The 27684-nt window shown below is 43.0% G+C and overlaps 1 protein-coding gene across 2 annotated transcripts; it reads left to right on the top strand.

Moving 5' to 3' along the window:
• LOC119010544 (TSC22 domain family protein 2-like) lies at positions 1–27579 on the top strand. Of its 2 annotated transcripts, XM_037082737.1 has the most exons (4): positions 1–2461; positions 12927–12998; positions 24264–24315; positions 25026–27579. In XM_037082737.1, exons 1-4 carry the CDS (start codon positions 711–713, stop codon positions 25416–25418), a joined length of 2268 nt encoding a protein of 755 aa, XP_036938632.1. In that variant the 5' UTR covers positions 1–710; the 3' UTR covers positions 25419–27579. The 2 variants fall into 2 exon arrangements, with proteins under 2 accessions (XP_036938632.1, XP_036938633.1); XM_037082738.1 differs by lacking the exon at positions 12927–12998 and having other exon boundaries at positions 3–2461.
• The last annotated feature ends 105 nt before the right edge of the window (positions 27580–27684 follow it).

Below are 27684 nucleotides of genomic sequence, written 5' to 3'. Positions count from 1 at the left end.
CAGACTCCTACCCACGATGCAGCGCGGTTGCACACAACATAGCCATCTTGTCAAGAGTGACTGAGTGAGGGAGGTAACTGTGGGCGCTGTGTGGATTCTCGTTTGTTTTAAAGCGTCAAATTTGACAGCCTTTTCCTCCCTCGACCGCTAAGTGAGCGTCGCCACCGAATGACTTTGAGCTGGTGAAGCGAGCGGCCACGAACGACTGCTTTCGGGAAGATGTCTCACATACTTGTTCCGACGTAGGGGGAGTGTGCAGCAGCCAGTTGGCTTGACTTGCTAGCTAGCTTAGAGAGTGGAGGGCTGCGGGCCCTCCTCAGCGTAAAGTAGCTCCTGCAGCTGGGCAACACACTCTGCGACAACGGCCGTTTGACAACTGCACAACCGGGACGTTAGCAGGCCGGTCCGGACCGGCCGAAAGCTCTGGATCGAGCTTGGTAGAGGCTGCTGGTGCCCGCGTCTGAAGCCGCATTGCTGGACAAGGCGAGACGAAGTGTGGCGTTGCGTTATGAGCACATGAAACGCAACAGGAGACCGAGAGAGGAAGAGGGATGGCGTAGATTCATCTCGACTACAGAAAGCTAGGCTAAGTAAAATACACCCAACTGTGCTGTTTAGTATGATCTGAGCTTTTAGAAGCTGTAACCAGCTCCCCCCTCTCTGTCGGAGGATAAACTTAGCCATACGGGACTTGGAATCAGGCTGTCAATATGTCGAAAATGCCGGCCAAGAAGAAGAGCTGTTTTCAGATCACCAGTGTGACTCAGGCCCAGGTGGCGGCTATAGGTGCCACCGACGACACGGAGAGTCTCGACGACCCAGACGAGTCACGGACTGAAGATGTGTCCTCGGAAATCTACGACATGTCACGGGCGGAGTACGAGCCTGCGTGTGACAGGAGTTCATCTGAAGAAGCCCTGAATAATGTCGGAGAACCGGAGGCGATCAGTGTTATGGCACCATCACTCATACCTCAACAGCTGTCAAGCAATCCCATCGGGGAGTTTCGAAAGATTCAGACTCAAGGGGGGATTGGCGCTACAGCAGGTTTACCCTTAAGCACCCAGCCGGGGGCAATGCAACAACAGTCTGCTCTGGCAGTCAGTGCTGGACCTGCCGGTGTGTCAGTGAACACATCCCAGCCTGCTACAGTGACCAGCTCCGCTCCTCCTCCTGCCACCTCCACGGTGAGTTGCACTTCACGTTTTAGGGTCATTAAACTCGATCATGGTACTGGAGAACCCTTTCGAAGAGGCAGGTGGACTTGCACAGAGTTTTATGAGAAGGACTCTGAGAGCTCCGCTGTTAGTAGGACTGTAGATAGCATGAGGCACGTCAGTGCAATACTGGACCCTGCTGCAGACCGAGACAGCGGTCTTGGGCTTACAGGAGGATCTGTTGTCGCCCCGTCAACACATTCAGGTCAGGGCTTGGTCTCTGTGGCGGATGCTTCTCTCTTGTCATCGCGTATGCAGTCAGTGGAGGCTGTATCGCAGCAGCAACAGCAACAAATCCACCATCAAAACTACAGCGCCCGGCAGCAGGGTGGTAGTGGGTCAATTGGAGACCGACCCACTTTCTCCAGCAGTAAACAGACAGCTGTCCCTGCTCAGCCGACAGTGGGGGGTCTCCCACCTTCTGCTCCCCAGAGCACGCTCCCTGTTGGACAAAACGGCCTTCCTCAGTCTGGCATCCATATACAGAAGTCCCCCATCATGCCTCCTTCAGCTCAGACCACTGCATATCCTCAGCAGCAGCAGCAGCTTCCGCTGGGCCACCACCTGACCAGCCAGTCGGAGTACTATCAGCAATCAGGCCAGTCGCTCCCGGTGTCCAGCCTCGCTACTGGGCCACAGCCCGTGGGCCAGGGTCCTTCTTCGGTCTTGCCGCCAGCCTCTGGAGGGGCTCCTTTGCCAAGTCAGCTTGGAGACATTACAGGAGCAGGAGGGGGATCTGTACCTACTGGACAGCCAGCCCCGGGCCTCTTGCAGCAGCAGGCTGGAGGGATGGGAGGGGTCGGAGGCTCCATACTTACTGGTGGACCCACTTTGCAGCAGCAGACTTTGAGTCAGTATGCATCTGCTGGCCTCCACCCTGCATCCTCCGGTGTACAAAATGTGCCTGCCATCGCAGTGAGCTCCAGTGTGCCCTCCACTGTGCCCACTGCTGTGCCCAGTGCCTCCAGTGCAGCCATGCCAAATGTGACAACTTCCAGTTTGCCTCCAGGTCAGGTACCCCCCACCAAGACTCCGGCAGCTTTGGCGGCTCAGGGCCTTCAAGTGACTGGATTTGGACAAGCGGAAGGTGGTGGAGGGAAGTCAGAGAGCCTCAACGCACAGTCTCCTGGTGTCTCTGGGAAGGAAGCAGTGAAGCCCCTCATGCCTGAGGGCCTGCAGCTTGCCACCCCAACCGTCAACAGCCTGTTTGGGATCCACATACCAGTCGACGGGGATGTGGACAGGTAACTGTTTTTAAATCTTAATGTCGAGCTACGTCACCATGCCTGTATAACATTATCCACACCATTTGAACACAGAGAACTGGGGAGAAGCTGCTTGTAGCCCGGCATGTTTGGCCATTTGCTGTGATCACAAGAAGGTTGAAAGCCATGGGAGAAGCAGTGCTCGTTTTAGTATTGGTCATTCAGTTTGTCAGCTGAAAACAGGATTTTCCCCTTCGTGTTTGGGAGGGGAATGCAGAGGAGGAAAGAAGTGGCACACAGGAAGGAAATTTAATGTTTGTTGTTTCTCATTAGTGCCTAAAGAAGTAAGAGGAGTGTAGCACACATGAAGAGAACACCCATGGCTTCCAACTTGTTAAACACACACACACACACACACACACACACACACACACACACACACACACACACACACACACACACACACACACACACACACACGACTCCTGTAACTCTGTGAGGGTGTGTGTTTGAGTTATGTGTGTGGAAGCATTTTGTTGCAGCTATCTTCCCACTTAAGGCTCTCACCCTCTAGGACCGTGTCTGAGGTGATGGCCTTGGATGCAGACCAAAGATGCGTTGTAGTTGCTACTGTGCATAGTTAGCTCAGCTTTCTATTAGCCCCAGGCTCCTCCTCACCACTTGGTAAACGTGCTCACTGCCTGACCTTTTTAATAAGTGAGTTCCTTTTCCGGAAAAGACTTTCTAATACAAACACAGTGAAGAGTGTTTGATTTTTGTGTTGCCACATTTATGATATCATGGTTTCCACTCTCAGCCCCATCAGGCTCCCCTCAGGAATGTGTTTACACAGGATTTTAGACCATTGGCTGAAATAACTGTTTTAGCTTTTGTACTGCTGATATTATGTTGCAGAATGAACGTTTAGGTAGCACAAACACTGTACGCAACTAAAAAACAGAAAATAAGTCATACAAGCTGCGAATATAAAAAGAGCATTCATTTTGCTCTGATTTTATTAGTGGATTTATAGATGATGGACACTGGAGATATCCTCAAAGTGTACACTGTACAAGTTAAGAGTTTTAACTTTGTTTAATTTTTTGTGAATAGTGGTAAAATGTGACTACATATGTGCACATTTGGCTCATACGATTACAGTGTTATCGTTCTTTGGGCCCTGGCATTTGTTTCCTTTCCAAAAGTAATCTTTCTCCTTTCCCGAGTTTTAACGCTTTGTTTCACATGTAGTAGATTGCACACATGAGCGGAAGTGATACAGTGCCTGAATCTCTCAGTGGTTTCCAATTACAGTGCTGCAGATACAACAGAATGTAGACCAGACAGACTATGCAAACTGCTGCAAAGTGGCACTACTTTTTTCCTCACGTGTGGGTGGATAGCCTCTTAAACAGGGAAGCAAACTTTCCTCTGCCATTAAACAACCAAGCCTCGATTGTCAAGTGGCTTTACACACACCCAGCATGATGTGTCAGTGATTTGAGGCCCAAGGGGTGATGACTGTAAAAGGCATGGCCAGTGTCAGAGGAAACCCTGACATGTATGACCAGGGGTTTTCAAAGAGTCTGACACTTGTTGTCTGTCACTGTTGGTTTCAGTAAGTTATGCTGTGGGCTCCAACTAGAGCTCCCCTTATTTAAGCCTATATTTGTTAACATTTAGACTAATTGGCACCATTAAAAGTATGCTGAGAAGCCATTAGCTGTTCCTGTTTGCAGCGTACCCATGGATGTACAGACAATTATGACTGGATTACTCTGGATTACATTATCTGTGTTCAGATTCTAGTTATAGCCTCTATGTTTTTGACTCAAATCGTGGCAGTCAAGTTAAGCATATTGCCTCCATGGTCTAGCTCCAAGTGTTGTTTGGTTTCATCAGCAGGTCATATCAGCAGGCCTGCCCTTGTTGTCTCTCTGCTTCACTTCTCTTCCTCAGGCCCACCTTTACACTCTGCCACGCCCCTCTCACCATGGTAAAACCTCTGGTTTCCACTAAAGATGAGTTAGTTTGTTTCTTGAAAAGGGCCAAATTGTTGTTTGGGCAGTGTTTTATTATTTTCTTTCCCATAACTGTATAAACAAGCTGGTCTCAGATGAAAATTAAGGTCCCCAGAACACTGTCTGAAGTTAGAACGGTGGCAGGGTCTGCCTAATATAAACTAAGTCAGACAGTATGATACTGTCTTGTCCTTTAAGGTCAGTTTGTCTATTCAGTTAACTCAAACAGGAAAACAAAGGGAGTTTGTTTGTTTAGGCAGTGAAGATCTTTCTCTTCTCTTCCCCAAAACTACATAGTGCACCTTTGAATTTACTTTATCCTTATTTAATCGCACAATTAATTTGTAGGAAAAACAGGACACATTAGCTAGTTAGTTTATGCCAGTTGTGCCCTTTTAAAAACAATATTTAGGTTTGTGACAATGCCAACTGATGACAGGCATTGTGTTTGTGGAGTGTGACCACTGCATGGCTCGGCACGAATTCCTTTTGGTACCAGGTACTTTACTTGATTTGGGTTTCCACTGCAGATCGTTATAGATGCGCTGTGTGAAAATGACTTTTTTGTGTGAGCAACGAGACAGACGTCGTTCCAGTAAAATCTGAATGCTGCTAAAGACAAACCAGGAGAGGCTGACTGATCAGTGGTCTGCAGTGTTTTCACTCCACGTGTTTGTTTCGGTTCAGCTCTCTCGGAACCTCAACCGATGCGATACACAAGTACCAGGTAATCTCCACAGTTTTTGACGTGGGGGAAATCAAACAAGAGCAAGTGGAGCTGGGCTGTACCATACCCAGCATGTGTGTTGCATGTGAGCGGGCCCAGCTCCCAGGCTGATAAGAAAGGGGGTCTCTTACGACAGCCAAGTCCTATCAGACATTGAGCAGTAGTCTTTCCACTGTGCCCCTATTCTGCCGATAAGAGACCTGACAGTGGGGTGTGTCAACCAACTGTGCTCGTTGTCATGTCATGGTGCTTGTCTTTTGCAACACAACGTGGGCTAAATTACTGTATATTCTGTTGGACGTGGTTAAACACACACCCTCATGTGTTGGAGGCATGCACACTCCCCCTGGAAGTGCTGTGGGCGTGTTGAGCGAGTCAGTCCGAGCCCCAGCCGACTGCTGCTGCTTCATAGTTTTCAGCACTGGTGCAGCATCAGTGCAGTTGGCGCCGTGTACCTACGAGCCCACTGATTGACTGACAGGCAGGACACGACAGTTGTTCCTGCACAGATGAAGTGCTGAATGACATTCCTTTGCAGCAGCAACTGTAGTACGCTCAGGAAGCTGCAGAGCAAAACTTGTTGTGCCTCACTCCTCAGCAGGCATTTTAGCTATGCTCGATACACCCCCACCACTCCTTCCCTCCCTCCTTCGGCTTTCTTTCGTCTCTTGCTTAATTTCAACATTTCCACCGCTCTGTTTATTTTGTCTCCATACAGCAAACAACAAAAACACTTCCATTTTCTTTTCGACCGAACTAATTCGGGAGCCAATATCTATAATCTGTACAACACAGAAAGCTATGCACATGCACCCACACATGTGCACAGTCTTGATTGCACATTACGGAAGCTTGTAGACCTCCACAGCTTGCACAACCTGGAAAAGCTCTCTTGGCCATTTGGCAGTGTTTGTCCCCATCATCCTCCACCCTGTAGTTTTCCCTGCGACTAATTAAAGCGAATCAGTGGAGATATGGACGAGAGATTGAAGATGTTTCTCCCCTACTTAGAATATGATTCGCTTAGCCTAATGTTTCCCAGATGGCTGCAACAACTAAAGACGTGAAATAACATTGATTGTCATGATGTCTTTGCTGCGCTCGCAGAGGAGTTGCTACTATTCTGCGAGACTGTTTGCATAAATGTATTGCATCTGCAGTCTGTCTGTAATGAACTCATGCTGTGGAGGTATGGTTTATTGTACTGCCATAATGGGAGCTTATGTAAAATCAGACTCCTTAGGAGGTGGAATAGGGGAGGGGGAGCCCTGGCTCATGATAAAGTGGAGCCATTTCTGCCCCTGTGAATTGAGAGCCTGTGTCTGTGTGGGTGGATGAGGGGTGTGTTTTAAAAAGGGGATGGGTTGACTCAGTGTGCACAAAAGTATCCATGCTGGGGGTGGGGGCCACTTACTGAGGAACTGAGCCATAACTTTTGGACAAAATTCAGCAGAGACATTAACGCAGCTTATTTATTTGTAGTCGAGGTGAATGTGTGGGTATATGTGTGAGATGGTGACAGAGGACAGGATCTTTCCCTCTGCTTCGTGACCCCTGGTTTACTCCTGTATCCTGTTTTCAGTCAAAGTCCCTCACACTGCTCTCCACCTTCTGTCCATTTAATATTCCTTAGCTCTCTCCCTGCTTCCGCACTGGGGCTCTCTGGTCATATCATATAACATTTGGTGGGCACATTTTATCCAGAGAGCCTCACAGAGGACCATGTACACACTTTTAGTTTTTTTTTAACAGCATCCCAGAACCATCCTGAAAAACAATTTTAGCTATCTTGAAATGGATGTAAACTGTCCCCAAATCAAAATGATCTTCATCTACTTTATTATAATCTATAGCTGTTTGTTAAAAGCATCAGCATTCCAATAACTTTTATCTCCAAACTGTACTCATTTGAGGTACCCACATTTCCCATACACTTGTTGTATTGTCACATTAACCTTGCAGTTGTTTGTTGCTTGAGCAGAAACTATCAGACCTATTGTTTGTTTAGCTCTGTTAGCTTTAGCTCCATTAGCTCTATTAGCTCTGTTTTTTTTTCTCCATTAGCTCTGTAAACCTTAAGCTTTTAGCTATTTAGGCACTATTCGCTCCATCAGCTGGTAGCTACATTGGCTTTATTAGCTTAATTTGCTGGAAGCTATTGGCTCCATTATCTGTTAGCTCTGTTGAATCTATATGCTCTGTAACCTGTGAGCTCGAAGTCCTTTTTAACTGTTGGCGCTATTAGCTCTGTTGGCTGTAAGCTGTACACTTCACTAACCAATAGTTCTGCTTGCTCTAGTAGCCTAGTTAGCTTTAAGCTTTAACCTGTTATACTAATAACTCCTTTAGCTGTTAGCTCTGTTAGCTCTATGCACTCCATTAGCAGTAAATCATAATTTCCATTAGCTGTTAGCTGTGTTGGCTGTATTAGCTCTGTTAGCTGTAAGCTATTAACTCCATCAGCCTTTTTGCTCCAGAGGTCGATGAGCTCCATTAGCTATAACCTTCATTAACTGTTAGCTCTGTTGGCGCCATTAGCTCAATTAGCTGTTTGCTCTGTTAGCCAAAAACACCCCACAACTCTGTGCAAACAGCTAACTAGCTGTCTGTCTGCTGATTTGCACTTTGATTCTTTTCTCAAAATGTGGAATTACCAGGGAAAAATACAGTGTCCACCATCAAAACTAAGTTTACTGCTTCCGTTGCACACCTTTTTCATAGGTCTCACACTGAGATGCCAGCTAGTGAGAGTAACTCATTTAATTTTGTCAATTGCTAAGTGATAGTTATACATACATATAGAAATGTCTTAAGTCCTGGAGGCACCCTGAGGAAAACCTCTGTATGCCCCTAACATTTTCTATTGTCCTCAGGATGATGGGACACTGGTACTTCTCAGTACTAATGCTATAATACTGAACTTTTTAAGCTGTGCAGCACCACATCTGGTATCTGTAAAGGAGCAATAAAGTTGCTTGTAAGTGTGCACTCAGTTACCAGTTTATAAGTACACATAGCTAATACTAATATGGCTTAAGACATCAGCTCTACAATAAATCCTACCTTCATTAGGTATGCAATGTTGGTTTTTGATGAAACTGTAATATTCTGACGATTGCGTTGAAAACTTTTCAACCTTAAACAGTGAAATTCAACAGCACATCAGATAGATTAAACTGAGTATATTTGGCCGTAGTGTAATAACTAATCCTCTGCCCCTGCCATGTACTCTTTAACCTCTGACTGTATGGTATGGGTGTCTCTGTGCATTTGTGTGTGCACTAGTCAAGTATTTCATCTTTTGTGTCCACTGCCTCCCTTCAAGCCTTCGAGCTATTTTCAAAAAGAAATCAGTCATCACCTCCACCTCTGGTATGGAGGCCCTCCATTGTTCTGACAAGCAGAAGAATGTCCCCAACTTAGTCAAGGTTTTGATGGTTTGTGTAACTGGGGATGTGCTGTACCGTGCTGTAGATAAGCTTCACTGAGAATATGTAGTACTTCGGTGACTTGAAGCATTACCAAGACTGACTTTCATCTTTCTTGTACTTTTCTTTCATTCTCTTGTGCAGGCTTTTTATCAACTGGGTGGAAAATAAATCATTATTTTCATCATATATACTTTTTGAATATTTACATTTACTAAAACATTTCTTGTAAAAAAACCAAACCAAAACAAACACTCATTTTCTTAATGTGAGGTTGGTACTGCTACTGCATCATTAAAAACTGAGAAACTGAGAGGAAAAGCTGACACTTTTCCCTGTTTTCTCTTTCTAAAAGTGTTGCCTACTGATTTAGTGTTGCACTCCTACCACTAATGTTGTTGAACTCATGGTGAACAGTTTGAAAAACAGGATGAAAAGTGTTGCTGTGGTTGAGTTAAGCGGCTAAAGTAGCCTTGAGCTGCTGTCCTCAAGCAGACATTCTTCTTCTCCCTGTTCCCTCTGCAGACACAAAAGCTTTTATACAACTTTCCTCACAATTTGAGTAAAACTCCCTCCACCTGTGCTGACTTGGACATGTTACATCGAGGGCAATGATAGAAATTCAAGTTTCACTGTAATTTCTCTTACTTGTTGTCCTGCTCACCCAGTTCCTCTCATAATCTCTGAACCTTTATTTTTGGGAAGTTGGCTGCATAATTGTTGTTCACTTTTCAAAAAGCAAAAAAAAACCCATTTCAGATATATTGATAATAAGAACAGTGCAGCATTATGCACACAAGAAAGCAGCATGTGTTCGACCGTTTTCATACCAGTAGTTCTTGGAAGTACCTTGGAAGAACCCTGAAAGAAGGGACTTTTTGGGCACTGCAAAAAGTCGAACTAGGTTCATCAGATCAAAAGGCTGAAGTTCCTTTTGTCATGGCGTTAACCTGTGCTGGTGGAGGTGACGGCATCCAAACTGCCGTTATCCTCTGGTGGCCATTCTGTGATTGTACAGTGACTCCGGGTTCCTCCCAGTACTCCATCTCCCTCGTCTACAACACAAAACCCGCTGAAAGAAACTCCCATAGGGCAGCTGAAATCTAAATAGTTTTGACCTACTTCTGCTCTGTGGCAGATGGATGGATGGTGCAGAGAACCTGAAGCCTCACGAGCACCAGCAGTGAGAGCTTTCAGCACCTCTGTTTAACCTCTCCTCGTGCACCCCCCAGTCTCCCAATTACTCTGCCTTTCTACCACAGCTGCCAACGTGCCCCAACACACCAAGGCCACATTATTACCCCTTTCACACTGAACAAAAAACCCCTAACATCTGGCTTTTGTCTTTTACGTGAATGTGTACAATCTGCATTGAATCCCGCATCGAATGCCTCTGCTGTAGTCAAAAATGTTTATCTGCTACAGCGTTGATTGCCTTTGATGGAAAAGCATCACCCGGGTGGACACGCTAGTTTTCCCTTCAGAAGTCAAGGAGATATATATATAGATAGATAGATAGATAGATAGATAGATAGATAGATAGATAGATAGATAGATAGATAGATAGATAGATAGATATATAGATATAGATAGATATTTATATATTATATTTTATTGATGAATACATTAAAAAATAAAAAGATTTTCTGGATGTCGTTGAATCAGTTGTATGATCTGCTGTTTTTTTCTGTTTCCTGTTTTTTTGGCATGTTTGTGATGTCAAACATGACACACAAGAAGAAAAGAAAAAACAGAGCTCTCAAACATCTATTTTTGGAGGGTTTATCCATGTTTAAAAATCAAGTTAAAAATCCTGCCTACACATGCTAATTTTAGCGTTAAAGTACTATATGGAAATGACTGTTGAATATCAGCATATTTTTATGCGCAGTTTGAAGTATTGCATTAGAAAAAGTGCCATATTTGACAAAAACGTCAATGAAGTAATGCACTTAACAGGAAATGGAAACACCTTTTACATTATTGAGTCTGACATGGCAAACCTTCAACTCATACAGTATAACTTTATGCAATTTGTCTTCCAAGTAATTTCTTCTGGGTGTTTAAGGCCAATGGTTTTGTCTCCTCTTCTCCTTTCTCTTTCTTTTCCTTCTGAGGTTTATTGCCGGTTGGTTTTGTTTCCAGTTTGCACCCTCTATTACTTCTTCTCCAATGCATAATGTAACCTATAATGCCACGTTATGACAACACTTCACCAGGTCATTCGCTCCTTATTTTTGCGACATTTTCGAAGTTGCAGTAGGTAAGAATATTCCCCCTGGTGACTTCAAACAGATATAGAGCAGCATATTACAAGAGTAAGCACTAGCTGCTGCCAACTGTAGCTGCCATCAGCTAGTTAGCACAATTAGCGCAATTAGCTCTGCAGCTAGTGGTCCGATCTGGGAACTGTTGGTGTTTATACCGCCAGTGCAGAAACTTTGAGCAGGGGCAGGCATGGGCTGGCTGGTTGGTGCATTGTCCAAACTGTTGTTTCTTCACATTCTGTTGAGAATTTTAGCACATTTTTGAATAATTTCAATAAAAAATCTTACATATTGCACCTTTTTAAATTTGCTTGACAGTTAGATGTAAACACAGTTTTAAGAGTAGAAGAGGAAGGTTGGTATAGTAAATAGATCTGCAAGCTCACCATCTACTCCACTGGCACTGCAGACATACAGGATAAGACGTCATGCAAGGAGGTAAAGTCTTTTCTAACACTTTTTTTTTTTTCATCTGTGTTTGTTCTTATCGCTCGTTTTCTTTTCTTGCACTTTTTACTCGCACTTCCTTCCTCATTACTGGAGGATACTGTGGGTCTTCTCGTGCTCAGTGAGTTAGCAAGGTTATTAAAAGGTTCAACGCCGTGAAAGTGAACCTTTGACATGGCTGCTATACTGCAGGCTCTCACTTAAGAAAAAACCCCTGTGTCATGCTCCAGTTACATGTGCGACATCAACCAGCAAGAATGCACCAAAAGGTCACTTCTGTCTGCCGCCAGGTCATATGTGTGCTTTGGGGCAGTATCTAGCAAAACGCACTTTCGCCACTGCCGAACACATCGACTGGTTGCTTTACAAAGAGGGGCTTTCATAAATGGATATTGACATGTTACATTTTAGAGTTACAAAGAGAGCCATTGAGAGGCGAATGTTTGCTACTTGAAAACAGGGAGCGATGACTCCTCCAGTTCTTACCTCATTCATGAGGAGGTTGCCGGACTCCATGTCATCTGACCTGGATGATTTCAGCCGGGAGCTGGCTGGTACATGGCTGCGATAAAGAGATGTTTTTTTTTTTTCCCTAAGTTGGTGTGTGCGCCTGCCACGCGTGTGCCTGGTTTTTTTTGTTTCTTTTCTTGCGCCATAGCCCGCAAAATAAAATCAAGCAGAGGCAAAGGAGGAGGGCTGCGAGAGTGTTTAGTCCATGAGGTAATGTGACAAAGGGAGTTTGTGCCAGTGATTTCTAGGAAGAGAGCCTTGGCTGCTATGATATTCACACACATGCTATAAATCAACTCCTCATTCCCTTGTGCTATGTGTGTGTGTGTGTGTGCGCGTGTGTGCGCTCATGTCAGCGTGCATTGGATGTGGGAGAGAAGCAGTTACTTTTGAAAGGCACGAGCCTGGAGTAGATTATGTGTGTGTGTGTGTGTGTGTGTGTGTGTGTGTGTGTGTGTGTGTGTAGGGGTCAGTGTGGGGATTTCCTTTCCTTTTCCCGAATATACATCCCTTGGCACGGAACACAGTGTACTTGTAGCTTACCAGGAATATAGGAGGTAATGCTAAATTCCTCGACAAAGAAGTCAACAGATCCAACATTAACCCTATGTATAAAAGCAATAACACCATTGACAACTAAGAAAAAAAAATCTGATTTCTTTGTTGTGAACCAGAGGTTAACGACTGAGTGTTTTTTTGTTTTTTTTTTCTGACTGTGTGTGTAGAAAACAACAAGCGTGAGTGATGGTCAGCGTATACTGTAGGTACATGGCCTGAGGGCGGCCCTTAAAGTTAATGAAGTTGTCCCGACCTTTGAACATACCGTTCCTGTGTTGAGGTCAAGACTCCCTTTTCCCCAGCCCCTTCACTTTACTGTGTTTGAATGTCCCATATGTTTTATAGAAAGAGTCTTTTCTCCAGCCAACTTAACCGCACGATGCAAGCGGAGGAGTTTGCCTGGGGGTGGGTGGGTGAAGTTGCATAAGCAAACATTTCTAGGAATCGAACTTTAGTCTGCTTTCACTGTTTCAACTCGTCCTTCTCTCTCTCTCTCTCACTCTCTCTCCCTCTTTCTCTCTTTTTCCCCGAATGTGGTTGACGCAGGAACCCCTCCAAGGCTTTCTACCGGGCCTTCCAGTCTGGCAGATTAAGGGACTCAAAGGCCCACATTGATAGGTACAGTACTATACTGGATCGGACTGGCCGGGCCTGCAGGAGTGTTACAGAGTGTGTGCAGTGTTCGGTAGCAGTGAGCTTTGCTTTTCCTCCATGTGCATGGATTGAGTCTGGAAACAAAGCCTGGCAGCAAGCGCACGATTGCCAATAGGCTTCTCAACAACATCTCTCTTTCACTCTGTAATTTTCTCTTAGTGTCCGCATCCGCTGCTTTCTTTGACACTATCTGTCATTTTGTGTATTGTATGTGTCACTTAAAAATTCAGGTTTGTTTACTGCTGGGGTGTTATTTTCACAAGTTTGGTCACCGTCTCTGTTGTCTTGTGCACCAGCTTAATTGCTGAGATCTTTGGGTGCAGAGACAAACAATAGAACGGTATGCAATTGGGAAAGCAACACGAGCGCTCAGACGGATTACAAACAAGTTGAACCTAACTACAGCTGTAACTATTTACTGTTTATGTTATTGACATCCTTTCTCAATTAATCTTTTGTCAAGGGCTGCAACTAAAAATATTTCATCTTCAATAATTTTTTGTTTGGGTCATATCGAATAATGATCGGTGTTTCCCTGTTGTGTTTTGTCCACAAACCAAAGATATTCAATTTACTGTCATAGAGGAGTAAATGGCAACGTAAACATTGTCAAGGTTTGGAATTGTCTCCTTTTTTTCATCAGTCATAAACTGTCAGGAAAAGCACAGGTTTTTTTTGCGGCCTCTATTCAAGTTCATCACAAATAGGTATGGTTGTTTAGGTGTGTTGGCCGATAAGTAAGAAAAATTGCCCCCCCCGCCCACAAATGCCAGTGCCCGTTCAGAAATCTCTGTTGGACAGTTTGAGTACCTGTGAGCACTGATGAGATGAATTTGCATTTGCAGGTATGAGTCTTTGTCACAAGAACAGTAAAGGAAGCAAATATAAGAGTCAATATTAAGATTGTTTATGTTCAGAAAATTGCACTCAGCCGACACATTGTTAATATTTTACAGCTACATAGCGGTACACAACATGCATCTGGATAATTTGAAATCTCCTCAAAAGCAAACACAAAGGACCCAAGCATAGTTTTGTTTTGTTTTTTAATGCGTTTTAAAATATTACAATAAATCTACCCATTCAATTTGGTTTATTGTATATTAGACAATACCTTCACCTTGTAACCTTGTAATTTTGATATATTTCCCAGCCTTATATATACCCAAAATACCCCTCTGAATAGCCCATTGTGTTGTCAGACTTCAGGCTCTTTGAATACAGACGGAGCAGGAAGTAGCTCTACAGTCTAATAGACATTTTGAACAGTCAGATTTTGAATTTTCACTTTCCAGTAAGTAATCTGGTGAAACAGTTTTACACCTGTCTGACTGCTCATGTTGCTTCACTCCATTACAGTCTCAGTACCCAACATCTCAGATGGCAATTTGTTCAGTAAGGTGTTTTCATGCTTTATAGAGAATGGCTAAAACTACACAACTAATACTAAAAGTAACCCCCTCAGAACTCAAAGCTATTGGCCTTAAAGATGTCTCTGTTGGTTAGTGTGTGCATGCTACCTGTAACACAGGATTTAAAAAAACAACCTGAATACACATTCTCCACTGTGTCGCCGTTCCTGTCAAACTACTTTAATTCACAGTCTCATTATACATTCATCCCTGAGCTTTTAAATTGATAAATAATACCACACACTCTGAGACTGTTATCCTGTCACGGTGGCATGACAGAGCGCCTTCGACATTTTTATGATGCCTTTTTACCAAAATGAAAAGGGGAAGCATATGAAACCGTGTGAGTGACAGGAAATGAAACTGTTTTTAGAGAAATATACAGCTGACACACCATCACTAGCCACGAGGGACTGCACACACACACACACACACACACACACACACGTGCGTGCACACACACAGTTATTGCAAACAGATAAATCACTATTATAATTTCATGATATAAACTATAAAATGGGTAATGTCAGTACCTAAAAACTATCTGCTTTACTTCAATTCACTCTCAGTGTTTTGCCGGCTCCATTAGTCCAACTGAAGGTGATATCCACTCACAACAGGAGGGAGCAACATAACAAGATGGCACAAATGACACTCTGACAGGCCCCATGCTTCACTTTTTCTTTTTTGTTTTTGTTAACCAGTGGTGTTGTGGATACACTGCTGTTGTTTTAGATAACCAGGCTTGGTTTGAGAGACTGTGTTTGGTAGATCATGGTGATGGCCTTTAGTCACTCATATTTTATTCAGGTTTATTTGGGATCATGTCTGAGGCAACAAGATGAAGTCATAGATGAGTTTGCGAAAGTTAGAGCTTCAGTACCAGGGTTCTGGTAGTGTTAACAAGGCCAGCACACAGGAGCTTTGGACTGGGACACCCAGGACTAGCTGGATAGCATGCCAACTCCAGTAGACATCTCTGATATTAAAATGTCAAAACAGCTATTTATTCACATTCTGTAGATAGTTTTAGTCAAGTTTAGAATATTTTCCACTAAAACTATTACATATTGCCCCTTTAACTTGCTAAAAAGCATGAACGCATGTTGTGTGTAAAATCTGACTCTCAACAATTACGAATGACATTAGCCATTTTCACCTGAGCTCTGCAGCGAGGAGGTGTTGTCAACTTTGGAGTTCAATTCTGAGACAGGTGTGTGCAGCAGAGTCATGTTTACGATGTTTGCCATGTTCAAGAAGTCAGCTGCTATGTGAAAACACTATTTTTTATAGATAGCAGCACTCTTGTAATGCACTTCAGAGATGAATCGAGACGCATCAAGGATCTTTGTGAAGTTGACTCAACCGATTCAGGGGATTCAGGATTCAGACTTCTATTAGTCAATCAAGAGAAAACTAATTGTGCCAACTATTTTGATCATTGATAAATCAGTCATTTGTCAAAAAATATTTGCAGCTTCTTAAATGTGAGGATACAAAATAAATAATCTAATAATTTGTTTTTTCCTTTTTCTTATTTTTGTACATTTATTTACATTTAATCATAAAAATACTCATCAGGTGCAGCTTTAAATGTGATGGTATCACTTACATAGTTAATCAAATAGTTATGTAAGTCCATGTATGGAAATTGGCACCTCTCTTTCAATGTCATGAAAATTACATATAGAAAAGTACATATGTGGAGAAATACCCACATGTAATACACAGGTTTGTGACTGGTATCTGACTCTGTCACTGGTGTAATGTGTATTTCAAGCCTCACCAGCTACACAGTAGAAATATGTCAGATGCTCTGCAGAAGACTGCGCTGTCAAAATAAAAGTCCCCCATATGGGCATCCTCGGGGCTCACTTGGCAAATCCTCCTGGCAGAGGAGCTTTTGTCTTATGTCATACTCATCAATCTTGACTTGGCCTTTTCTCTCAAACGGAAAAACCATACTGTAAAAAAACTGTTTTTAATTGCATTTTCAACAGTATTGTCAAACTTTTAGAAAAGTCTACAGACATATGTTGATGCTGTTCGGCTACCTTGTGTATGACTTTTAGACCATTGTATCAGCAGTTGAAATTTAGGTGAACGTTAACTTCCTCTCATTACTGTAACAAGAAACTTCGTACTGTGAGGATGAATTGTATTTATTTCAGAGTCTGAAATCGGAAGAAGCCTCACCCAGTTTTTATGTATTTCTGTTTGCTGTACTTTGCCTATTATCATTTCCATCCACGGTCTCAAACGGCTATTTCATCATAGAGTTGTTTGTCTTGTTTGCCTGAGTGTGAGACTGTTAACGTCAAGAATAAAAGCCCCTATAAGAGTTGAGTCTGTAATTGGCCCTGAGTCCTGCTATGCTGAATGTTTTTATGTGTTCTGGGTTGCTACTTCCTCTTTTCTTCTCTGCTGGGGTACTGATGATGCCCCATTACAGGCACAGCTGTGTTATGTAATGGTGCATAAACAGTTGAAGTTGAAGTTTCTCTCATTGATTTGACGAGAGAAAGTGTTAGCACGTCAAAATGTGGGACTGTCACTGTAACACATCAGCCCTTACAAAGTCACGTTAGTTAGCTAGCTAGGTACTGAAATATTATCAAACCAGCAGTGATTGTTTCATGATTGTTATGGAGAAAATAACTATAATACATCGAGATGACAATTCTTATAACCCTCTGTTTTAAGTGTGCCTCTGAAAAAAGTCTACAGGGCTACACACTTCACCTGACCCTTTATCCCAACAACAATTAGAACATCCTAGCCCTAGATGTGAACATGCATATCCGAGAGGTAGGGCCAACTGAAAGGGGCAAGGAGTGTATTGGAATTGGTCCAAAGACATGGTCTGTGCTGTTTTGTTGTTGATTTTAGTGTTGGCAGGCCCCTATATGTCTGCATCAAGTAGCCAAATGTTCAGATTGAAAAATAAGAAGTAATTTTAATAAAGACTTTGGTTTACAATTTAAATCGGATGTATCTGCGTCACAAGTTTCTAGGTAAGATTGACTTGTGCACCTGTTGTCCTTGGGCATTCGATCAGGCCTCGCCTCTGAAGCTCTCAACTTGTCTTATCGTGTCTCAGGCTGAGATAAATAGACGTGGCTTTGTTTTTACTTTGCTGCTGAAGGAAACTTACTGCTCTTAAACCTGCCAGCATTTCTGCCAGAGGCAAGGAATGACAACTATTCGATGCTCAGATGAGTTATTCACCCTGACTGCCCCACTTGCCCACGCTTCGTGGGAGTGTAAACTTTTCTGCCTCTAATGGACCTTTTATTGACATTCTTGTTTTACAGCTAACCCTGTATAGGAAACGCCATCCTCTACCCAGAGCTTATAAACGCCAGTCAGTCATGTTAATGTAGAAGGGGAAGTTTACATAGGCGCTGGTTGCATAATCAGTGGCAGAGTGAGTTGAAGCCCTCATTAGCATTCTGTTTTATACAATACGATATACTTTTATCTCAGCCCAGCCCTCAACCCTGCAGGGCTTAACCTTACTTACCTTACATCAGTAGTTACACTACATACTGCATATTGTTTGCTTTGTAAAGCAGGAAGAACAGGAGGAGGGGCTCGCATTTGGCTTGTTTTGTGTTGAAGTCAGGCGCTCAAACAAGTTCTTGGCTTTGACGATAGATCCAGAGGCTTAAACAAGATCATGTGTGTCAGGAGCGGTGCTTTAACCAGGCTCCTGAGCACCACTCAGTCATGTTGTGGTTTCAAGAAATCTCTCCGCAGTGCCAGTTTTTCTTGGAAGTTCTACTTGGGGCACCAGATGGTGTCCTAATATGGTTTTGACTCGTTGTTCCTGCTTCCTACGATATAACTTGTACATTTGCACCTGAATGGAAATAGTAGCTGCCCAAACCGTCATGACACAACAGAATTGTCTTTATCAACTTTGACTCCAGGAAGCAGACCTAGCCCCCATCCCAGTGTCCACACTCAGATTAACAGACTTTGAGGGGCGTTCCCAATAAGTCCACAGGGGTTTATGCCCATCCCGTTGCTGAATCCTTAAGGACATGAAGGATCTCTTGCAGACATTTTGAGTCCTTTATGGCCACTTTCTGTAATTCTGCATTCCTGCAGGCTCTGCCTAAGGCAATTACCCACAGTTTTTATTGTTGTAACATTAACCACAGGGTTACCATTGGTCACCAGGAGACCCTGAAAAGATTTATTTTAAAACAGTGATAATCTTGATGCTTCCATTATCCATTATACTATGCAAAACATTTTTTCACAAACAGATATGTCTTAAATCATAGGGGTGTAACGGTACACAAAAGTCTCAGTTCGGTATGTACCTTGGTTTTGAGGCCACGGTTTGGTTCAGTTCTTACTTAACACTGGGGGTTGGTAATTGTGTTCAGAAGAATTTATTATATTTGTAGAAAAAAAATGTCTTGGTGCCTCAGTGATGGAATGAACTTGTGACCAATGTCAGGACAGCAGAATCATTTGCCATCTTCCACAAATGACTCAAGACTCATTTGTTCAGATATCACCTCAACCCTGCATACATGACAAATGTACTTACTGTAAGTCACTTTGGACAAAAGTGTCTGCTTAATGCCCTAAATGTAAAATATCAAATGCTTTGGGGAAAATAAGGAAAAATAATCCATTGTCTGTGGCTGCGACAGCTGTGTGAAAGATTCATCCAATCAAGTTTAGTGGACCATGAATGATGGACAGCCTATCGGTCCATCAATCTGTCCTTGCCTGCCCACCCTGCGCTGACTCCACCCGTCACGCATTGCGCATGACAGGAGTCTACGCAACGCGCTACCGAAGCTGCGGTGGGGTGAGCTCATTGTTTATGGACAAGAACGGCAGAGAAAGAACAGCCATACTTTTCATTACCGGCGTGCACTGCCAAATTGGGCAAAATAAAAAGAAGTTGGATAGCGCAAGAAGTGAAACGGGGGTCAACACTGGAGTGGCTTCTCAACGATGGCAGCAACTGATCAAGCTGAAGGCCTGAAAACAGACGCCACGGCAACTGAGTGTCTGCTGGACAGGTAATGAGCTGGCTTGTTTTTGTTGGGGGAAATGTATTATTACTCTGCATTATGTATTCAGTGTAGCTATTGATGGTAGCTTGTAGCTTACGTTAGCTAACTAGCTATGGTAGACTATTGACCTATGACACATATTTACATGTAACATTACCTTTTACACACAGGCCAACGCTTACATGTACTGTGGATCTAATCCATATAGCAGTGTTCACACGTGCACTGATACCCTGGGCTGTTTGGACATTATCCAGACGAGCTGTATGTGAGAGGTGGACTAATTCTTGTGTGCTACACATGTGAAAGGCCAAGTCCACTGTTCCGAGGTCATGGGAAGATTGCGTATATCTTTAAATATGGTTTGCATTATATTTATGAGCTGAGGTCGTTAAATGATGTTCATTGATATAGACTTTGAACTGGACGTTTTTACAAATGTGCTGATATAGCCTGTTTCTGTGTGCAATAGTTATGAGAGGGAAGCATCAGCCTTCGAAGATTCAGTTCACTGTAGAACCATGCCTAGCTGTTCTCACAATCTCTGCTGTCTCTCTCTGACAGGTGAGTGTAATTTGATGCCGATAGCAGCATGGATCAGAACACAGTTATTCATGTAATATGTGTCTTTGATGGATACATTTCATATATACATGTGTCCTTCTTTGATATCAAGTTGGTTTGCTTTATGTGCATGAATTGTGATTCTTAGTACTGATATAATACAAAAAAAGGAATGGTATCATTTATTTAGCTGCACCAGGAAAACGCTTCAAGTGGTGGTACAAGCAGTCACATGTTAGCTTACTGCTTGACACTATTACATATCTTTTGAGAATTTTTGTTACAAAGATCGACTTTGCATTTCGATTTATGAATTTAAAGTAAATTCAAGGTCAAGCTGTATTTAATCTCATACATGTAATGTTGCTATTCTTTTCTACAGGAATCACTGCCAAAACAGTAGAGGATTGTGACAGCACGGACATCAACAGCGTAACCCGTCGGACAGAACCGATCAGTCAAGATTATAATCAGCCAAGGAACCTCTGGACGTCCTTCCTGTATATAGTTTATGTTAATTGTACTGTATATTGACTAAACGATAAATGATGCACTATTTTTGTTGTGTTATTTATTTACATGTTTTCAAAAAAATTCAGTAAACAAGAGTCTTACCTAAATCTTTTTCCTATTTGTCAAAGTAAACAGAATATCTTTGGGTTTTGGACTTCAAGACAACTTGAAGAAATACAACCCTACTGAACAAGTTTGCGAATGATTCAGATGCGCCGTCAGTAGAATCTTGTTATTGGTTTGCCTTCTTCATGGGAAAGTGTCTTATCTTGGACCGACGTTACCCTTTTATGTGGTTGCCCCTGCAAAATTACTGCTTTCATTCACAATACAGCTGCAACGGCTTTTTCCTCTGAAATGTTACTCTGTCTTGAGGTAGAAAATTGGTGGTACGGATTTTCCCCCATGCAGGAAATGTACCGGAACATGGCTGCATGGGGCTGCATGTGTGAAAGGAGTGTTAGAAGCCCATTTCTTGTGGGTGTCAAAAACGGAGTTGATGCCATCTTCACATACCTGCCTGTACACAAATTTTACTTCCCTCTAATCATGAATGAAAGAATGCACTTTTGGTAAAGGTGTATTGGTGTGAATGAACCTTTTAAAAAAACAATTTGCACAAGTTCAGCAGGCTAATAATGGGCCCTAACTAGTATACAACTAATGTGTATGAAATGCTGTGTTTTAGTGCTGTCGAGTATGTTTTTGTCTGCACTGTCTGAAATCTCTGGTGAAGCAACAAGGGTGTAGCCCATAGAGTCCATTCAGGGTCTGTATTTTATAGAGTGAGAGATTCCTCTGGGCACAGGCCTATTGAAAACTCCTGTTAGGGAGGAAAACTGTAGGAGGGTCTGTGTGTGACGCCTCATCTAAATTAAACACACATTAGGTGGTGGGTGAAGCTGAGGTTGACGCAGTCTTTTCTAATTTTTTTTTTTTCTTGTAACATTTGTTATGTAAGAACTCTTGGGGGGGGGACATAACGAGGTCTATCAGGGGGAGAACGAGACTAATGAGTGATTGCTGACAGCTGAAATCTGCATTCTTTTGTAATTTATTTCTCGAAAGTCATGGGTGTGTGTCTATCTGAACTCACGGACTGACACCCTTTGTATCTTCGTCGACACACATCTGCCCTGTTCATTGTGAGATGTATGTATGTGAGACACCGACATGTCTGACAGATGATCAAAGGCAGTAGTGTATGACAGAGGATGTGAGTGACAGTGTTATAGCAGCAGAGGTATGGGGAACATTCCCTCGCCGGTCCTGCCCGCCGATAACGATCTACTGAGTGCTTCCTCTGGCCCTGCGCACTCAAAAATGAGACGATGTTGAGGAACAGAACATCGTGTCCTCAGGGGTAGGCTATAGGCAGCGTTATCTGATGTCCTGGCCTCTTGAGAACACAGCACAATACATTTTAAAGTTGGGAAAGTTAGCTTGGCAGTGCCCTCTTGTGTGGAAACCAGTTAATGGTGGCACTTTCTCAAAAATGATCTTAAAGATATCTTTGGCATTTGAGCGCTGCAGTTTTTTTTGCTACTTGCCAAAAGGATACATCTGATAAAAAGTTGTGTTTGGGCAATACATTTTGAAGCCAACAACTAAATTACATGGATTTGCTATACATTTTGTACTGACATTCATGGTTCCCAGAGGATGAACTCTCACTAGCTTTCTTTACACTTCAAAATAACATTGTGAAAAAGACTATAACGTATCTAAACTGGTATGTGATGCGGGGGTTTTCTACCTGGTTAAGAGGGTTACTTTAAAAATGTATGTTGATAGTTACTTATTTCCTGTTAAAGAATGTAGTAGTAACATTAATGTAATGTTAAGCAACGTAATCCAAGTATCGCAATATGAAAATAATGTAACTTGATTGCTTTTGGACTACCTCAGTAGCAAGCCTATGTAAATAAGGTCGAGAGATTAAATATCGTAATATTTTAATCTGAAGTATAATAATCCAAGGTGCATTTGGTTTCACTCGAGACCAGAGTGATGTGTGAGACTCATGGATCGCTGTATTGCACTTGCATGGTTACAGGTAATTAGATCATACTTTATTTTTAAATTGTAATCCTGGTAGTAATCCCCCCCCTTCACTGTAATGCGTATTTTATTTGGTAACTTTACTGAAATACAGTCACCTTTTTTGTATCCCAATTAATCCTGTTACATTTATTGTGTTAAACCACAAATGATCATAAACAGCATTGTGATTTCTAGTAGGTAAGAAAATTCCAGTATTGAAGTTTATTAACAAAAAAATGCAAAAGACTCACAGTAGTTTGGATCCATGAATGGAAAAAAATAAAGCAACAAGTTGACTAACAAAGTGTAAATGAAAATATCTCTCACTTTGTAGTAATGTTATAAATTAAAAAAGAAAAATAAACTGTGTATAACATTTTTAATATGGCCCACATATAATAATAAAACATTATATTGACAATAAAGGCTTCAGTTTGATGTATACAATTATCATACAGTCCGTTTATTGGCCCATTTGTGAACTGATTCACATTAAACTAACCGGATTGACGTTGACTCAATCTTGGCTCTCCTGGGCCTCCGTACAGTGCTCCTCCAGGCTGCAGTCGCTATGGAGCGGGCGGAGCAGAGCTGTCACAGGAGTCTTCCCCGCCTCCTGTCACCTCCTCTCACTCCTCCACCCGTCGGTTTATGTTTCATCTTTCTAAATACGGTCACAGTCACTCGGCTGGACCGGCTCCGGTTTGCTCCGGCGGACTCTGTCTCTCTCCGCCTCCGCCGATGTGGCTCCAGCAGCGGTCAGCGCCATGCCGTGCACGTTCTCCTACAAGCCGCCGTGCTGCTCCGGGGACCCGGGCCGGCCCGCGCCCCGCGAGCCGCTGCTCTCCGTTCACGTTCGCCGCAGGTAACGAGGGGGAGGGTCTGCGTGACTGTCCGCTCAGCACCGCGTGTCTCTCGGGGACTGACCCACACGCGTTGCTCTAACTTTGATCAGCGACGATTAATGATCTGACTCTGATGTTCATGAACTTTCAGAGTCATCCTTGTCCTTAAATTCTTTTTTTGAATGTGTGAAATTGAGTTGTCCTTTAAAGAATGTGCTGATAACCGTGCAGACACAGCTGCAGGCATGCTGAGGTGTTGGAGGTGTGCTGGAAATGCAACAAGTTCTGAATGGGTTTAGGTTGGATCAACAAAACGGGGTCATCAGATCCGTGCATTTATATTTCACATTGGTCCTTCATATTTCACGTTGGGGGGGGGCGGGGGGTCGTCATCGGAGACCACATTATTCTCACTCACTGCTGACCTGCATTGTCGCCTGCAGCCTAGCTTTTCTCCTTCTGCACCCGTGCTCCGACCTGACCTAAATTGGAGTTTGTGATGTATGTAGTATGACCAAGGAGTGGTGACAGGTTATTTTACATGGCCTGCCCTAGATTCCTGCAGTGGGCCCATGGCAGGTGGTTTGATTAATTAGGCACCAGCATCTTACCTGTTTTGTGTCATTTACTAAATAAGTGCTTCCACTTGAGATTCTCATTCATTTGTGTGTTCTGCAGTATTTAGCTTTCTGTCCGGGGCAAGAAAGCAGGGAAAAAAAGGAGAGCTGAGAGTAGAAGAGTGACTCTCCTCTTGAAATTGTCCAAGAAAACCCGTGAGATAAGTTCTGACGAATCTTTTCTCTCTCACAGGGCCTCCGGAACCAATGTTGCTGCCATTGATAATAAAATTGAACAGGCAATGGTGAGTGAATATTTTACCACTGATCACACACCTCTCTGAGTAAAGTTTTTTCATTTCATTTAAATGTGCGCTAGGCAGTTTCAGGAAAGAAGAGAATAATCTACATTGATTGATAATTTAGTCTGATTTGGCTTTAAAAAAAACAACGACTTGAATTAATGAATGAATAAACAAACTGAACTTAAAGGACAACACAATTTAATTCTGTTTCACTTTGTTTATGTGTGGCGGACCCTGCCATCTTTCTGGCTTCAAACAGCGTTCTGGCTTATTTCCCCCCGAGAACAGCTAGATGATTGAGTTATGGATAAAAAAAAAATCTGAGTTTGTGTTGTTACCTCATTAATATTGTAAATATAAAAAATCTGAATTTGAAATTTTTCCACAAAACTTCATAGTGTCCCTTTTTAAAACACTTACATGGAAAGTGCAGAATCCATACACTGTTTAATGGAGCTGAATTCAAGTCATTTTGATTCTTCTGTAGAGCTTTTATGCCTGTTTCACTTGTTTTCCTGCTCATGGGAAATATAGGGTCTTTTTCTGTTAAGCATTAACACACAGCTAGAATGAACACATGAACAAACTGACCCTGTAGCTTTACTCTTACGTCCTTGTCTGAATGTTATAAATCAGCTTCTTTGTGACTCCCCCCGCCTCCCGGGCAACTCCCATATGTTGTGTCACATCACGCTCCTCCTCTCCCGCAGGACCTGGTGAAAAGCCATCTGATGTATGCCGTGCGCGAAGAGGTGGAGGTCTTAAAGGAGCAGATCAAGGAGCTGTACGAGAGGAACTCTGTGCTGGAGAGGGAGAACGCTGTGTTGAAATCCCTGGCCAACAGCGAGCAGCTGTCTCAGCTGTCCACCCAGTCGAACACCGGCTCGGGCGCCACGCCTCCCCAGCAAGGACTCAGCCAGCCCCAGCAACAGGCCCAGCCTCAGCCTCAGCCTCAGCCTCAGCCCCCACCTCAGCCTCAGCCCCCACCTCAGCCTCAGCCGCAGTCACACCCCCAGCTCCAGCACCACCCCAAACCCCAGCAGCTCCAGACACAGCCTCAGCTCGATCCCAGCCAACAGCAACCCAACGTCACCTCCGCTTGAAGTGCATCTGCCCCGCTTTGCATGGGGCGGGAAAAAAAAAAGAAGAGCATCTTCGCTACAACTTATTAAAATTAGTGTATGTGAAATTTAAAAAGAAGAAAAAAAAAAAAACTGTCTTCTTAGCCACCAGCTTGACCACAAAAGTACAGTGCTTGTGTGTGTGTGTGCGAGCGCAAGTGTGACTGTGAAATGTAAGTGTGTATGCATCTGTACTGTGGGCCTTTCCAGTGTTAATGCAATCATCAGAGAGAAAGAGTCAGACAGAGAAAGTGTGTGTAGAGGCAGAGTGTCAGGGAAGGTCAGGGTGTTTGTATTTTTTTATTTTTTGGTTCTTTTTTTCCCATCTTGGCTGTGTTCCCGGATCGGTTGACTGCGGGGTCCAACATGTGGTGGACTGGGTGTCTTCAGACCGGCCTGCGACCTGACCTGAGGCCTGCTCAAAGCGTGGGTGTGGAAAAGGGCGGGGTCCGCCTCACAGAAGGGACAAAAAACAAACGAGACTGATTGTCAAAAAAGAGAGCGATTATTTTTTTAATTGAGAGACAACCGATTGGGTACAGGGGTATTTTTAGCCTTGCTGTTTCATGTTATAAAGTAAGAAGTGGGAGAGAGTCTGTTTTTTTGTTTTGTTTTTTCCTGGAGCGCCACACCGCTGCCCTTACTTTTACATCAAGTCCAACCTTTGCATCGGTCTTTGAGTTCTACTGTTAAGTGTTTTTATTTATTACGGGGCTGCTATTTTCATAAATGAACAATTTCACGAAACCTGTTTAACAATAGCCCGGTGACTCCTTTCCTCTTTGCTTTTACAGTGTTTCACAACAGATTGGCTGTACTTCCCAGAGGCAATGCTTTACATTTACTTGTTCAAGGATAGGTTCACCTAAAAAAATCACAATGCAGTCTTTATCTACTCACATTTTTCCAAACAGGTTTTAAACGTGATAAAACTGCAGGAAAAAGTGGATGAAATGGCTCCATACAGCTCAACAAGCGTAATCCGTGGCTCCCAAACTGATTTTGTAAGACATCATTCACCCTTCTCAAAGTGGAAGTCTTCACTGTTGCTGCTTTGCTAAAAGTGTTGGCATGCACCCCAGGTGAAGTGGGTACACCAGCTCATCCACGCATCAAGGGTGTCAGTGAGGTCGTTTTAAATCAGTTTAGTATCTCTGGACTTCCGATGACTTTGATTACTCCGGTTAAGCTGTATGGAGCTGTTTGATTCTTTTTTTTTAAATTTGCTTTTTTTCATGTCTAAGACAAGTCTGCTTAAGGAGAACGCTGCGTCTCTGTTTTGCTGTGAAACTCCCAAAATGTTTTGTGGACTGCGAAACTTCACCCCTACTCACCATCAACATGGGACGCGAGGAGATGACGACTGAGTTGTCATTTTAGGTGAACTGCTTCTTTTTAAAGAGGCAGGCAAAAAAAACGAAGAAATTCTGACATGTTTAACACTAACTCAAAATTTACTCTGCAGTTGCCAATTCGTAGCTCCAGCCTGAATGTACATTATTGTATAGTATAAAGTATTAAGAGCCTTGATGGGTGATTCTTCACCTGCTGACATCAAATCTTTAACTCGAGCCTGTAGAAGGTGTTGGATGAAGATTCAGTTCGGTTGCAGTCCTCTCTAAAAGTGAATTAGTGTTGCCATACCCGCCTCCTTCATGTTTTTTTTGTTTTTTTCCCCAATGTTTTTCCTGAGGGGGCCAGGGGGGGAAAAGCTGTGAAATCATTCAACCTACTTTGTAACCAAAGATGCAAAAGCTGTGTAAATTGATTATTTTTAAATGCACACTCATGTATTTTCTTTTTTTTTTCTTTTTTTTTTTGTTACTTCCTCCTTCACAAACTATTTTGTTGCTGTTCAGCATGTTCTGCATGATCTGTAATCTTCAAACCACTTTCTTACCTCATTTTTATTCAGCACTCGTATTGTAAGATAGTCTGTGAACAGTGTAAATGCGAGGAAAACAATGCAGAGCAGAAGAGTGGGCCGAGAGAAAAATAACCTAGTGTTACTGACACTAGTCACAGAAAAATGAAGTGAGCCATGTTTTGTTCATTTAAATGGTGTTTGAATTTCATATGCCAATAGTTTTGTTACATTGCAAATTTTAATGTATTTAAATAAAAGCAATATTCAGATTCCAAATGATGTCAGTTTCATTTCTCAGATGTCTAGAAACAGGGCTTTATGTAACAACTTTGCAGCCATTTACATTTGTTGATACATTTGTTGTTTGCCGTATGAAAACCT

The sequence above is a fragment of the Acanthopagrus latus genome, chromosome 21 (genome assembly GCF_904848185.1).
Source record: "Acanthopagrus latus isolate v.2019 chromosome 21, fAcaLat1.1, whole genome shotgun sequence".
In the NCBI taxonomy this organism is placed as follows: Eukaryota; Metazoa; Chordata; class Actinopteri; order Spariformes; family Sparidae; genus Acanthopagrus; species Acanthopagrus latus.
This window is presented reverse-complemented; position numbering and strand designations above follow the sequence as displayed.

What these genes read in the sequence shown, in the direction of transcription:
- LOC119010544 (XM_037082737.1), top strand. Translation starts at nt 711, where the DNA reads ATGTCGAAAATGCCGGCCAAGAAGAAGAGCTGTTTTCAGATCACCAGT. An exon ending in GTCGACGGGGATGTGGACAG is followed by an intron (nt 2,462 to 12,926) that starts GTAACTGTTTTT and finishes TGGTTGACGCAG; the next exon opens with GAACCCCTCCAAGGCTTTCT. An exon ending in ATAAAATTGAACAGGCAATG is followed by an intron (nt 24,316 to 25,025) that starts GTGAGTGAATAT and finishes CCTCTCCCGCAG; the next exon opens with GACCTGGTGAAAAGCCATCT.